Here is a 15,474-nt window from a genome sequence, read left to right as displayed (position 1 = left end):
CCTCTACTTCTTTTGTATGTTTGTCACTCTCTTGTGAACTGCTATTTCCGGGGTGCCTTGATAGTCGAAGCAGACCTTGTGCTGTTGAAGCTAGAGAGGTGAGCAGAGTGAGCCTGATTCCTTGTAAAGACTTCTCTGTTGACACCCACCCCTTGGCGCTCATATGACCTTATGCAGTTGCGAGTGCCGTAAAACCCTCTACTAAAAAACCCCAAAAAAAACAATTTCATGCACCAAATTTGAGATGGCGAAGGATGTTACCGTTAAAATGACTATAAGTCAGCAAATATTGATGGATTTGCTTGTCTGAGCATTCAAACCATCCGTAGTCGAACAGAGAATCACAATATAGGGGAAAATAGATAGTAAATGTAGCACAGGACCTTGGGGTTGATGAAACTGGTACCCTCAAAGCACAATGTTAAGTGGTGATCCGCTAAAATGCACAACCAAAACTGCCTCTTATGAGGCGATCCGGAATCAAAGATTTATTACAAGTAACTTTTTTGTCCAACCAATAATTCTATCGTGCAAATACCCTCCTTCAGTGGACTCGCAGTATGTTAGATTCTTATGTCAATGTTTCCCAAGTTGCAGATTGATAAGTATAAATTTCCTTCCTGAAAATAAGAGTTAAAAAAGATAGATTACGCTTACTCACTTATATAGAGAGAGGAATAGAGAATTAGATGGGAGGGGAACAAACAATTTTTATTTGTGGTATTATTCAATGCAATTTCCTCAAATCGGCTTTACATGGTTGGTGGGGTTTGCCATGATTGTGTTATTGGCTTTGAGTGTCAGAAATTTTTATTTTCTTTGAAGCCATCGTAATCTGTTGACAGTTAACTGTTATTCTTGAGTAGTCAAATTTGTTGTACATTTTGTTTTTGTGTACATTATATGACCACAGGGATCACAGAAATAAAGTGAATGTTCTGACACTTTTAAATACTTTATTAAAGAAAGTAAGTCTCACGTACAATTATTTTATTTGTTCTAACAAACCTGTTATCTCTACTCCAACATCAAAATGGAAATTGTTTTCAATTTTGGAATGCAGCAGTGCAAGCTGCAACAAATTGTTATCATGTCTTTTTACTTTTCCATTAAATGGAATCACCTGATGTCTTGTGCAATAAATCCTGTAGTCATTGTCTCCCTCTCCAATGTATATAATTTGCACACACTACACTGCTGCAAGTGGTCGTAATGTTCAGCATTAGTGGAGAAAGGAGTTTCTTAAAAACTTTCACTTTATTGGGAACTTTTGTTTCTTGTTTCTTCACTTTTTAGAATATATTATTATGTCACGGTCAATGATTGAATGATATGTGCTTAGTTTAATTTTTAATACTATCAGACTGCCTCAGTACAATCATGTCACTTTTAGTGTTTGCTTCTCCATCATAGCATCCATGTACTCACGAACTGAAACTTGCAAAAGGTTTAATTAGGATGCAACTGAATTCTCCATTTTCAGGTGTGAAGGTAGCACAGTATGCAGGCAGTAATTTACACAAGAAGATTGTGTCCCAATCGGCATACAGTAAGTGAAAGTGTGAGGGTTTTTTTTGGGTAAATTGAAAATATTGAACACCACTTTCACCACTATTAGGTTATTTAAGTGACGACTATTAGGTTATTTAAATCTACTTCTTTACATCCATAAAATAAAAACTTTTTATGCTCCTTTTTTCCCTTTTTTTCTCTCTTTCTTTTTGTCTCTTTCCTGATTACTTGAGGCTGCTTTTGTTGGAATAGGCTCCATGACCCATGTCTATGGTGTAATAGTTAGGCTCTTAGCTGCTGCATACTGAAGATGTTAGTTCAATTCCCGTGAGGGAAAGTTATTTTACAGTGTCTGTCTGCTGGAATGTTGTATCTCACACAGCCGGGGATGGCCCTGACATGTAGGGTCGAAGCTGCTCTCCTAAATAATTTGAATTGCGTCAGCGGAAGCATAGAATATTATAATCAATCAATCAATCAATAATTCTCCATAAGTTCCCCCTGCAGCTGATGTTTTGAGCACATTCTCCAATAATATTGGTCTTATAGCAGCATAACCACACGCTTTTTCGTTGTGAAAAATGTCTTTTTTCCTTTTATGTTTCAGAAAAGGGCAATGTATCTGATGCGATCAGGCACGGTTTTCTCTCCCTTGATGCGGAAATGCTGAAAGGTAAGACGTTCTTGGTGGGTGGTAGGCGGGTGCTCTAGTGTGGTTTGCTCCTTCTTTCCTATCAAACGACTGTCGTCTTTATGTCTCCTCCTTCTTTTTTGTCTTTGTTGCTCTCTTGTAACTCCTCTAATCTTCGGCACTTCTATGACCTTATTGTGGTGTTGCAAGTGCCATAAAACTCTAACTAAAACTTTAAAAAAGACGTTCTTGTGCCCTAGTTATTGTGAGGAACTTTGTTTGATTCACTCAGCCTGCTTGTTGGTAGACATGTCAGAAAGACTGGAAAACTGTGATGCTGGATGTTAAAACGTTGCTACCCCCACACGAGGCTTGACTGCCTTTGCTCTGAGGAAGCCAGACAGTCTAACGAGAGGAGAATTTTAAAATATTTTTAGATTTGTAGTAGGCAGCTATGCATGGTTTTTGGTATTGTTTTTTTTTTTTGGTTCATTTCTCTTATATACGAGTGGATAGCAAAAATGAAATTTGTCTCTCCCTTTTGTTTTGTCAGAGTTTGTTTCATCAGTCGTGTCTAAAAAAAATGACCGAAAAAAAATACCTTGGGTCCGGGATTGGCCACCTCCGGCTTAATCAGGATTTATGTCAGGCCTAATTAATACCTGTCTACTTATTTATTATACCGTCTGGCCGAATGAACTTTACAGCAACTCTCTTACACATTGTTACATTCATTGCTAAAATACACTCCTTGACGGCATATCAATGTGGGCATCAGTGGTGAAATGACATTCCTGTACGCATTTCTCCATATCACTAATTATGTTTCTCAAAATATTGATTACAATTATTCGCTTACAGAGAGAGGAATAGAGAATTAGCTGGGAGGGGAGCAAACAATTTTTATTTGCTGTATAATTCTTAATTAATAGAAATTACTACTATAACTCTTTCTAACGGCCAAGGCAGATTAAAAACAAGTTTAGCTGTCACCATGTTAATCATTGTATGCACTGCTATTTTCAAATGATTCAAAGTCCTTTCTTTGTCGCCGCGATTTTTGTTGCCAACCGATGTGGCCTAGTTGGCTGAAAAGGATGCCGACCTGTGCCCTAAATAAAATAATAATAATAATAATAGATAGCATTTGTATAGCGCATATCCTCGCTCAACAGCAGGCTCTATGCGCTTTACACTATATTATTACCCCAGCAGACCATAGAACACTCCGAAACATTCTCAGCTTCCGGGAAGCATACAGTAATGCCCTTTACAAAAACATTGTACGTCACAGTGCTTGTGGGGGGCTTTTGTGGTCTGGAGGTTACGGTGTTTGCTTCTCATTCAATAAGTCATGATTTTGAAACCTGACAGCGACACAAAATTTTCTTCTCAAGTTTTCTCCTTTCACCTCTTTTCCTACTGTCTAACCATGTTCTGTCATCTGCTTTCGCCTCCACTTTGCCCCCTCGTCTGGGCTCCTGACTCTTTCTGCAGCCTTTCTACTGCTACTCCTTGGCTTCTTCTTACAGCTGTCTTTCAGCCACACCCCTGATCGTGGGTGGTAGGCGAGTGCTCTGGTGTTGTTTGCTTCTTCTTTCCTATCAAACTTCTATCGTACTTATCTCCCCTTCTTCCTTTGTATGTTTGTTACTCTCTTGAAACACCTCTAATCTTCTGGCGCTCATATACCTTCTGCTGTTGCAAGTGCCGTAAAACCTCTACTAAGCTAAACTAAACACCCCTGATCTTACGTAGGAAAGATCTAACACCTAGCCTTCTATGATAAAGGTGAAAAGTCTCTCAGTTGTCCTGTGTGCAAGTTGCGCACATTAAAGATCCCTTGATGATCCAAAATAGATAAGAGTAGGCTTCGACCGCCACCCGGGCAAAATTCAAAATGAATTCCTACCAAACTGAAAATGTTTAATGTGTCCCGCGTGCTCATATGGCCTTCTGCAGTTGTGAGCGCCATAAAACACTTACCAAAACAAACAAACAGTGCTTGTGTTACTGTTTCAAGAGGGTTCTGATTGTGAAGACACTGATTATTGTGTTAAAAGTTGGGTCTGATGTTGACGTATGTGAGGACTTTCATTGTGAAAAGTGATGTAAATACAGCTTTCAAGATGGGTGGGTGAATGATGAGTGGTGGATGTTGATGCGACGGTTGGGCACCTGCTGTCTGATGTGTAATGAAGCTCTTGTGGTATTCGAAACAGATGTGCTATTTAATTTTGGGAACTGATTTCAAAAGATTATTCTTTTGCTTTTAGTAATATGTACTTATGAGATGTCAACTGAATTATGTCAGTTTGAAATAAAGTGTAAAATATTGACTTTGGAAGTGAATGTTATGAACTTCGTTTGTAAAAAAATGTTTCTTTTCATTCAGATGATGCTATGAAGGATGAGTTGGCGGGTACAACTGCTGTGGTGGTCCTTGTAAAAAATGGCAAGATCTTTTGTGTGAGTATTGGTATTTATATAATTTCTCAGTCGTACTCTTTTGCCTCTACCTGTTGAAATTGGTTTGGCTGGTGGGCAGCAATTAATTGTATATCCCTTTTCTAGTCCTTTTTTTTGTGTTATTCATGCGTTTACTGTGTAGTACCATACTTCTGATGTACAGCCAAAGTTGTCTGGGACGGCCACTCATTGTCGGGGAAGAAAAGTGGTTGTCTTAGACAGGTGGACGTCTTACACAGTGTCATTTTAATGTTTAAAAAAACACAGGTGGGGGGGGGGGAATGGATGGCTGTTTGTACAGGTGATTATAATTGCCTTATACAGGTGGTGGTTAGAGCAGGTTCAACTGTACTTCCATGATCGAGCATGTATACACAGACAGGCACACTTAAACACATACATACACACTAACCCACACACACACACACGTGCACGCTCACATGCACGCTCACACACACGCACACACATGCACGCTCACACGCACAGACACACACACACACGTGCTCACTTACACACTCTGTTTTTTCATGCGCACACACTCATATAAACTGTCTCACTATTTTACACATTTCACACACGCAATGCGCTCATATGCAAACACACAATCATGTACACTTCTTATTAGAGCTGGGGTCTGAATACATTGTTGTCCTTTTAGGAGGGATGCTGTGAGGAGCAGCTGGTCAGTTGTATTTTCGGGACCATTTTCATTGTAACACCAATCGTGAACTCGGCCGTAATATTGTATTTTCTGGCTCACTCTCTCTCCCTCTGCCTCTCCCCCCTCTCTCCCCCCCTCTCTCTCTCTCTCTGTCTATTTCTCTTTCCCTCTCCCTCTCCCTTTCCCTCTCTCTCCCCCCTCTCTCTCTCTGTCTATCTCTCTCTCCCTCTGCCTCTCTCTCTCTCTCTCTCTCTCTCTCTCTCTCTCTCTCTCTCTCTCTCTCTCTCTCTCTCTCTCTCTCAATCTCTATCTCTCTTTGTGTCCCAGGAGAGCATATACTTTTTTTTTCATCTTAAATAAGTTCATGTGTAGGAAGGTGTATTCTTTATTGTTGTGGGAATGGTTGTGCCATACTACCTTTTTTATGTCTTATTGTGCGTAAGATGTTTCTTGAGCTGCCTGTCATTGCTTCAAACTTATAGTCACTAGCCCTTTAAGCTTGCTTCAAGGGAAATTCTTGCTTGTGCTGGAAGATGATGGTCAAGGTTATAGAGCTTGTCCTGTTTGTTGTTCTTTGGACTATGTGACCTTGACTTTGTCTTTGTGCCTGCAACGACTCACACTGTGATCCTGGCTTCTCCTAGCTCTAAGACGGCAGGGTGTGAGTATGGTTTGTGTAAAAGCCTTTTCTTTTATAATCAGGAAAGGGCACAAGCTGCCATAATATATCTTGATGTGGGCTGCTATTTTTTAGAACACTTTACCATCGTTTGTTCAGTTTTTCTTAATTTTTTAAAGAATCATAATATCTTTCTTTCTTTCATGGTTTTTTTTTTTTTGGGTCTCTTGTACAACAACAAGTTTTGAGCTTTGGTGCCATTCTGCTCTCATGATAATAGAGTACTCATTGTGTTTGCTTTCTGAAGTAGTATCCTTCACATTTCTCTCTCTGTGTTAGCAAGATGTATGTGCTTTTTAATGTCTCTATAATCATGTGTGCCTTACCGATATTTTTAGATATAGCAGAGACTTGCTCTTGAAAACCTCTTTTTCTTAAAGAAATTGGACGTGGGATAGAAAAGTGTATTTCCCTTGAAATTTGCATCACTATCAAGGGAAGGTGTTTTTTTATTTGAGGACATAATAGTTTTACTATTTATTGTTGGACTTCCTGTCTGTTATGTTTAAGGTTTTGATTTGGTAAGTGAGTGTGTGTATGACCATGTGTCTACGTGTGTGCATGGATAATGTTGAATAAGAGGAGTTTTAGATATCTTCTTAGCTGTAAACCACTGCCTCCTTTTTGTATTATAGAATTTAATTTTTGGACACACTGTTAGTTCGAGAGAAAAAAGGGACTCTTTGTATCTGATGAATCCACTATTGACGTGACATTTTAAAATTTGGTTCTTCATTAAGATGTTGGCATGCGGATGATTCGAAAGCACCACTGGCTGTTTCTGTTTCATTTTTGCTATCCCTTTCTTGTTTCTGTCACGACGATTATCATATATACACCTCTCTTTTCTCAAACAGACAAATAACTGTTGGCATGAATGTGCATACTATGTGACCCCCTGACCTGGGTGTGGAGACCCTGACCTAAAATAGCCATGGTCATGAGTCTGCTATTTACCCAGCTTGTTTGAGAATTTGTTAGGTCATAATGATTAGAAGGGATGCAGAACATTTAAAAAAATACTTTCTGAGGCAAACACATCTTCTAAGTTTGTTTGTTGTTTTTTTGCTTTGAAACAATGTCAAGAAAGGGATTTCCTATCAGACATCTATCGCCCTTATCTCCCCTCCTTCTTTTTTGTGTTTATTACTCTCTTGTAACACCTCTAATCTTCGGCACTTATATGACCTTATTGTGTTGCAAGTGCCATAAAACTCTTACTAAAACTTCTAAAACAAGAAAGGGGTGAATTTGAACTGGGTTTTTTCAGGCTCTTAGGGAAGAATTTTTTTTTTTCTTCTAGCACGTCATTGTAGCATCTTTTTCTTTCAGGGCAATGTGGGTGACTCGCGTGCTGTAGCCAGTGTACACGGTGAGGTGGAGCAGCTGTCTTTTGACCACAAGCCCAGTAATGAGAATGAAACGCGAAGGATCATTGCGGCTGGTGGCTGGGTGGAGTTCAACAGAGTCAATGGTTTGTTGTTGTGCCCTCATTTGAACTCAGAAGATACCCCATTGATGTATGTCTATGGCCAACCTAGGCTTGATTTTGAGACAACAAATATGTTCTGCTCAGACTTATTGCAAAATCACTAAAAGCTTTTATCTTTCCCCTTATATTGATATTCTTTTGTAAAAGCATGATAAAATCTAAATTTTATTTATATCGACATGTGCTTTTACCGTTCCTGTAAAGCTTTGTTTAATTTCCCGTAGGGACAATAAAGTGTTATTTTATTTTATCTAATCTTATGAATGAAGTCCCGCGGTTATTCTGTGAAGTTTTTTTGCGAATGAAGATCAGTTTGCATTTGCATGAGAGGATTGGAAAAGACGAGTGGTCGTGAAAGAGAATCTATTAAAAGCCTTTGGGGCGGATGAGTAGCATTGTGATGATGTGAATTGAAGGACATTGGTTTCTCCGGTTTTGATGCGATCACACATTTTTTGCTATCTTTCAAACCCTTGCTGGGAGACTTGTATCTCAAAACTGCTTATGACGCTGGGAGACTTGTATCTCAAAACTGCTTATGACGCTGGGAGACTTGTATCTCAAAACTGCTTATGACGCTGGGAGACTTGTATCTCAAAACTGCTTATGACAAAATTGTTTGCCTTTAAATCCCAATATGTGTGTATTAATTGTATATTTTTGCTCAAAGTTGTCATAAGGATCAAAGCAGAACTGAGATAAAATTGTTTCTGCCTTTGCCACTCTGCCTTTGATTAAGTGTGATTACACCTTTGAGAGAGGATTAGTTAAATATTCAGTTCATAGAATGAGTTGCTTTTGATCAAGAATCATCTTTAGTCTTAATTTTTTTTAAAAATCAGAGTGTTCGTTTATTTGTTCTCACTACATGCCATAAACGTGTGTAATAGAAAGTCTTTAATTAGTTTTTTGATGTTGTGAAGCCTCTCGTTTGTTAGTTTACTTACTTGACCATGTGTTTGAGTAGCAGGTATGATTTTGTCTTGATTTGATATGATATTTTTGCTGCAATGTCCTGACTGACTGGTTGATTCTTTCTCAGGAAATCTTGCTTTGTCTCGAGCGCTTGGTGATTTTGTTTTCAAAAAGAATGACAAAAAGCGACCAGAGGAGCAAATAGTCACAGGTTTGAGTGGACTTATCTTTCTGTTATTTTCCTCTCATTTTTCTGGTCATGTGTCTATGCTTTTGCTTTTAAACAGTATCATCAGTGTATATCAGATGTATTGTCTAGTTTGAGAAGGAAAAGAAGAAAATCTAGAGATTAACCTCATTTGTTAAAACTGTGTGAAGACAAAGTGTTCTTAATCTTACTTTGATATATGAATGTGCAAACCTGGTCAGACCTCAGTTTCTGGTTTAACTCACTCAATCTCGTGACCGAGATATCTCATTCAGCCCGCGGGCTGCGTTCAATCCCCCGGCCGAGATAACTTGGTTCTATAGTTTTGTTCGGTATACTAGTTATTTCATTTCTGAAAACACCTCTAGTTTTATATAAGGTCAATTTATTATTTCTCCAGTTAATTCTGACATGAGGGGTCCTGGAATTTTGTTTCTACTGTCATTACCCACGCAGAAATTGCGGTTTTAAAAAGGCGTTTTTAGCACCTTTGTTCATGCTGATCAGCTGAGCATGTCTCGTAATCGAAAAAAAATTATAGGCCCCCAGAAATGCCAAATATGTCCAACACCCCAAAGCAAAACTACTAAAGCTACATACTTCCAATTTTGGTATGTCTAAAAAACCGTCTTAGGTTGTGCTTTGTACCAAATTTCAAAGTTACTGTGGGCCCTTACAGAAGTTCCAAAATGGCCGGTTTCTGGGATCAATTTCGGGAAACACTCCCGGGTTTGAGTGAGTTAAGCTGATGTTATGATTTTGTCTTGTTTTGGGATTCATATTGTGAAGAGGAACCATACAGTAATTTCCAGTGTTTTTTTAGTTTAATAATTGCCAACTTTAAGAAGCGATATATTTTGCATTGAATTGATGAAAGCTTGGAAACTATAAGCTCGAAGCAAATGTTACTAATTTATGGTTTTGTCCTTATCTGTTATGTAGAGTATTTTTAGATGTTCTTTTGTAAACTAAAAGCTGCTAAATTCGAAAGGATACATCTTCTGATTTGTTTTTCATTGTATGCAAATCTGTAATGTCAATTACCTTCAGCCTAATATTTCAATACAAACTCTTTTGAGATCAGTGTATACTTTGATCAGATGGCTCTCTAAAGAACTCATAATCACATTATGTTATCATCACCAAAGTGCAGCAGTTGTTTTGCTTAATTATTGAACTTGGTTATATATTTGAATCACCTTTCAGCAAACCCAGATGTTATAGAGAAGCCCGTCACACCGGAGCATGAGTTCCTGCTGTTGGCCTGCGACGGCATTTGGGATGTGCTCACTAACCAGGAAGTTGTCGACTTTGTTCGGAACCGCATTGCTCAGCGCATGGAACCTGACACAGTGAGTGAGCCAGTGACAGGTTGTAGGTTTCAAATTAGGCGACTTGGGGGGGGGGGGGGGGGGTTCTTTTAATATGGGATATAACTTTGGAATTGAAGCATTCAGTCAGTTGACATAAACTGTAGTTACACCACTTCCCCCTCCCCTTTCTCCACACACACACACACACACACACACACACACACACACACACACACACACACACACACACACACACTCACTCACTCACTCACTCACTCACTCACATATTCAGTCTCAGCCCAGGTTGGCCCTGACAGACAAGGTTGAAAGCCCACCCCCTAAATGATCTAAATTGTGTCGGGGTGGGGGGGTGGGATTTTAATTTGAAAAATTTCAATAAGGGGGGAAAGCAAATTTTTTACACAATGTTCAAATCAATGGCCTTTTATCAATCTATGGGGTTGTTTTTTTTACTTCTTCTTGCATTTGTGGGTGGTTGGTTGGTGCTCTAGTGTGGTTTGCTCCTTCTTTCCGAAAAAAAGATCTATCTTCTTTATCTTCCCTCCTTCTATTTTGTGTTTGTTACTCTCTAGTTACACCTCAAATCTTCGGCACTTATATGACCGTATTGTGTTGCAAGTGCCGTAAAACTTTTACTAAAGCTAAAAACTTCTTGCATTTGCAGATCTGTGAAGAGCTGATGACTCGATGCCTGGCTCCAGACTGTCAGGCCGGGGGCCTGGGCTGCGACAACATGACGGTGGTGCTGGTCTGTTTCCTCCACGGGGGCAGCTACGAGGACCTGGTGCGCAAATGCTCCCGACCCAGCCGCGCCGGCCCCGCCCCGCACTTGAGGGACTTCCACGCTGGCTTTGAGTTCAAGTAGCTGCTGCTGTCGTGCTGGGGGGAAAGGAGGGGTGAGGGGGGGAGAAGGAGTGGGAGGCGGGGAGGATTGTCTATACTACATGCACTGCTTATGTTGTGGGGTGTTATAGGTAGACATTTTGTTGAATGTTTTGTTGGGTTGTTTTTTTTCTCTCTGCCTGAGCTGGTTGTTTGCCAGATTTCCAGTGTGCTCTGCCAGAAATTTGTTCATCGAAAGCTGTGATTCGGAGTAGCTGATTAAAATATATACTGTTGCTCTGTGTGTTGTGGGCAAGTCGTGATGGTTCTGAGGTCCGGAAGCTGTTGCTGTGTGGGGTGTGAGAGTTTGTTTGAATACGTCTCGTCTACTCCTGATGTTCAAAGTAGGGGTAGTACATAAGCACTCTTGTGAAGTTTTGAATTTATGTCTGTGTGCACATGAAGGTTTGTGGGGGGAAGGGGGGTGGGGGAAAGGGAGGGTGGGGAGGAGTTACAGTATGTCTTGTATATTCGGCTGTGTGGTGATCTAAGTGATGGATTTTTTCTGTAAATATGTTTGTTTTTAGATTTGTACTCTTGAGGTCTTGTCGAATGTGTCTATGTTGGTATTTTTTCCCTAATGTATCTCGGTCATCGTGTGGCCCAGCGCGGATTTGATGGTTTCCTCTGACTAATTTCCGGTGTGTCATGGATGTTCGATGTGTGTTTGTGGACAAAAAGTTGTAATTTGAAAGGGGTTGTTCCAATTTAATGATCTGTGTGTTACACATACTGGTAGTAAATATGGCACTAGAGGTGCCAAATGCTTTCTGAAATGTCTCTTTAAAGGCATCTGGTTTCCAGTGTTTGGAATGATGAATAGATGAGCGAACTGTTTACCTTGTATGCATGAGAGTATGTTTCTTGTTTGTGAAACATTTTCCTGTGTCTCCTCTGTCTTGATGCTGTGTTGATAATGTGTACATTCAATCAGTCAGAGTGGGTGGTTGGTGGGTGGTTGTATAGTTTGCTCTTTCTTTCCTATCAAATATCTCTATGGTCCTTATCTCTCCTCCTTCTTTTGTTTGTGTATTACTCTCTAGTAACACCTCTATAATCTTCGGCACTTTTATATGACCTATTTGTGTTGCAAGTGCTGTAAGACTCTGACAAAAACTCGACTAAAACCATCAGTCAAAAACTGGTCATGTGGATACAATTCCTCTTTTAGTCAATGCCCCTTGCTTTCACTGTCACTACATGCAGCTGGTTGTTTGAGAATAATTTTCTCCTTCTACTAGCTTCTAGCTCTTGTACTTGTCAGGTCACTTGCGAGATTTTGTCTCTGTGCATACATGCAGAGGGGAGGGCTTGTGACTGAAATATACTTCTAGTGTGTGCTGAGCTGAGTGTGGGAGGTTGGAGGGGGCTACTGTTAGGTCCTCTTTCAACACACCTCTTTTGTTTCTGTCTGTCTTGCTTTTCCCCAGCATTCAGTGAACGTTGTTCTGTCTATGTGATTTCTTTACTCAATTAAAGACCACTTTGGGGGTCTTTTTAGTGATCGATGAGTGTGTCACAATCTCACAGTTCTTGTTTGTCATCAAATGACTGAGATCAATAAGGCTTCTAAGAGCAACTCCACTAGTGTAGCTATTATCCAGGTGATCCCCAGTGTTTTGAAATAAAAATTTCTATTCTTGTTCAAGTGCAGCCTCTTTTTCTTTACAGAAAGAAGAAATGATTGGTCGGTGGTCACGTGTGTCTGTTCTCTCTATCTCTTATCCATGTTTTTGATTATCCTTATCTATTCCTGGTGAGATATGCGGCCATTATTGTGGCAACATGCTATGTTCTAAGACTCAATATTTCATGCAGGAGGAAGGTAACATTACTATATATGCCTTGTGTACTGTCGCAGTGCACACATGGGCATGTGATGTTTGGATGCAAGTGTGTGCCACTGCTGTGCAGCTGGAAAAGGCCCACATTCTGTTGAGGCTTGTCACTGTGCAAGCTACTTCCATTTTCTGTATTATTGTATTGAACTTGAGGCCTTTTTTTTTTCCTTCACCTGTAAGGCTCTAAGATCTTTTATTTCAAGGCTTTCCACCCCTTTGGCTGTATCCAAATAGAGGTAAACATCAAATTTGGAAGTCTCGGCTCTGGAACACGCATACATTGTTGAAATGGTTTTTTTCAACTCGTACCATACTGCTCCAAAAAAAGACTCGTTTCATGATGCCATTGCCTGTGCAGTTCTTCACATATATTATTGTCTTGAATGACATTTAATCATGTTTCGTTTATATTTAAACCATCTGATAGGTTAATGGGGTTGGGTGTTTTGTTCACTCAAATTTTCTCATCAAAAATATGTGTCAAAGTTATTATTTTTTTAAAGTTCTAGTATGACTAAAGCAAAGGAAGCTATTTTTACCTCTTGCATTTACCAAAAGCTTGTTCTGTTTTTCCAGTGCTTATTTATGGGTACATCATTTGGTACCCAATCTATAAGGTTCCCAAGTGCAACCCTTTTATTCGACTCATCTCTGTTTTTTAGGGTTTTTTCCCTTTCTGGAATGTAGACTTTTTCTTTTACTCGCTTCTGCCTCTTTACTGACCCTTGTGTAAAAACTAAAGTACAAAGTGTTGGCTGAGACACAGATATTTGTAAATAAAAGTCTACCTATACATGAAATATACTGAGGACAACCCAAGTGTTCTTGCAGAATTGCTTATTCTCTGCTGAGTTTTATTTTCTTTCCAGATCCCAAGTGCTTATTTCTTTTCTTTCTCTGTTGCCTTTGTGATTTAATTTTTAACTTTGCTTCTGAATTTTGTTATTCTTTATTCTTTTTTTTTTTTAAATGAACGCTTGTTCAGTTGTTATTCACCTTTCGGAAGGTTCCACTTACAAGTACCATATGTCTGTGTCTTTGTTATTTTGTCCAGTATACTTTACTTTGTGCATTACAAAGTATGAACATTGGTAGTATTGGAGATTGAAAGTCTGTTTGGGGCAACTTGTTGTAATATGATGGAAAGCATTATGTTAGCTTTATAACTTTGTCCTGTCTTCAAAGTTCACGGTTTTGATTTTTGAGAAGATCAAAGCTAGTCAGCTTGTTTCAAAGTTTTTGTAAATTTGTCCCGAACATTTTCAAGTTCGCGTATCGTGATACTACTGCTGCCAAACCTCTACAACCCGAAAATCTCAACCCTCTCTGAGCCATGTGGAATGATTTGAGAGGATCTTACATGTGCTCTGTCAGTGGAGTACAGCTACATGTTTTCTGTTGGTGCGAAGATGCTTTCTTTTTTAATATTCAGTGTATGTAAACTGTTCTGTTTGCCTTGGTTTTTTTCAAAGGTGATATTACTATTACTTTTTCTCTTTGAAAATCGTTTCCAAGGTGCATTACTGAAGTATTCAAATTTGAATCCCAATTATGTCCTGTTAAAAAAAACCCTGTTTGTTAGCTTAGATTGCCGTGTTCTTTTTTTGTATTGATTTGTAGAATTTTAAAAAGTCTTTTTACTGTGTTCTTTTTTATCTCCCTGTCTGCTGCAGTATGTACCAGTACTCAGTTATTTGATTTTGTTGTTGTAGTTCCGTTTTGGTTGCTGAATTCATATTTTTCTAGTTTCACCCATGTATATTATGAAAAATGTTCTTGCTGTTGTTTGAGAAAATACGGTGGATCATTTTTATTCTGTTGTATTATTTTCATATATATCCAGAAATCGAGGAAGTAATGATTTAGAAGTGGGGTGATTTTTTTCTCTCAACTTCTTACACACTCCCAAATTATTGCACCACAATGGTATACAGCTTTCACAGATCTAGGCAGAGTCTTCTAAGCCATGTTGAGTCACAGAGAAGAATCGTATCAATTTGTTGAACAAGTAGGCTCTATGGAGTGGTCTGCTTGCGAGTTGAGTCGGCATATAGGAGAATACGGTCTGGTTTTTTTATCTTGGTGAGTTGGAACAGGCAAGAATTAGACTAGCTACTGATGGGGGTTGGAAATTCAGTGTAAGACTCCGGCTATGCCTTTTTGAAAAGTGACGTATGACGGGGTTTCACACTGAGCAGTCAATATGTATAGTCAAACTCAGATATAAACAGGACAGACGGGACCTGCAGTTTTTCCCTGTTATTAGTGAGTCCTGTTTTAGTCGTTATCAAGGGAAACTACCAGTACCATTGCACCTTCAGCTTACTATATATATATATTCGATTACCTCGGTCCTTTACCAGTGGGCTGTTTTGCTGACTCAGACGGAATTGACCAGTGACCCCAACACAAATTTTGATGCGGAGGGAGGGGGGGGGGGTGAAAGTTTGTGTTTGGGCAAGCGATCATACAAACAGGCGAAATGTCTTGATTGAGACAAATTTTAATAATTTGACGGATCAAATGCAAGTTCATGCGTTGCAAGCCGAGTCTGTGCAAATTGAAACATGTTATAGCCAGGCTCATATTACTTACACTTGTAGAGAAAAAAAACGGGGATTTGATTTATCACTGTTATATCCAAATTCCTGTAATAACAGAGGCTGTTACAAATGGACTGGACTGTACTTTCCTTCTCAGTCTGGAATGAAACGCATTAGACAGACAGGATTGATCCCAACGCTTGATGGACAGATGGTAATTTCAAAAGCTAGGGCAAGGAGTGAACGGTTGGGCACTGGTCGTTCCTCCTCATTGTTTGTATAGTTTGAGCTTTGTGTATATTTACAA

The 15,474-nt window shown here is 39.3% G+C and overlaps 1 protein-coding gene across 3 annotated transcripts in view; it reads left to right on the top strand.

Moving 5' to 3' along the window:
- Positions 1–10,802, top strand: part of LOC101847331 (probable protein phosphatase 2C T23F11.1) — a 75,103-nt gene extending 64,301 nt beyond the window's left edge. For all 3 annotated transcript variants that reach the window (XM_005096163.1, XM_005096166.3, XM_005096165.3), the window contains 7 exons: positions 1,484–1,549; positions 2,120–2,185; positions 4,539–4,612; positions 7,285–7,426; positions 8,487–8,570; positions 9,774–9,919; positions 10,566–10,802. In XM_005096163.1, coding sequence (XP_005096220.1) covers positions 1,484–1,549; positions 2,120–2,185; positions 4,539–4,612; positions 7,285–7,426; positions 8,487–8,570; positions 9,774–9,919; positions 10,566–10,766 — 779 coding nt within the window. In that variant the 3' untranslated portion in view covers positions 10,767–10,802. The remainder of the gene's footprint in view (positions 1–1,483; positions 1,550–2,119; positions 2,186–4,538; positions 4,613–7,284; positions 7,427–8,486; positions 8,571–9,773; positions 9,920–10,565) is intronic.
- The last annotated feature ends 4,672 nt before the right edge of the window (positions 10,803–15,474 follow it).

The sequence above is a fragment of the Aplysia californica genome, unplaced genomic scaffold (genome assembly GCF_000002075.1).
Source record: "Aplysia californica isolate F4 #8 unplaced genomic scaffold, AplCal3.0 scaffold00122, whole genome shotgun sequence".
Classification (NCBI taxonomy): domain Eukaryota; kingdom Metazoa; phylum Mollusca; class Gastropoda; order Aplysiida; family Aplysiidae; genus Aplysia; species Aplysia californica.
Note: the sequence above shows the minus strand (reverse complement) of the source record. Positions and strands in the feature narration are given on the sequence as shown.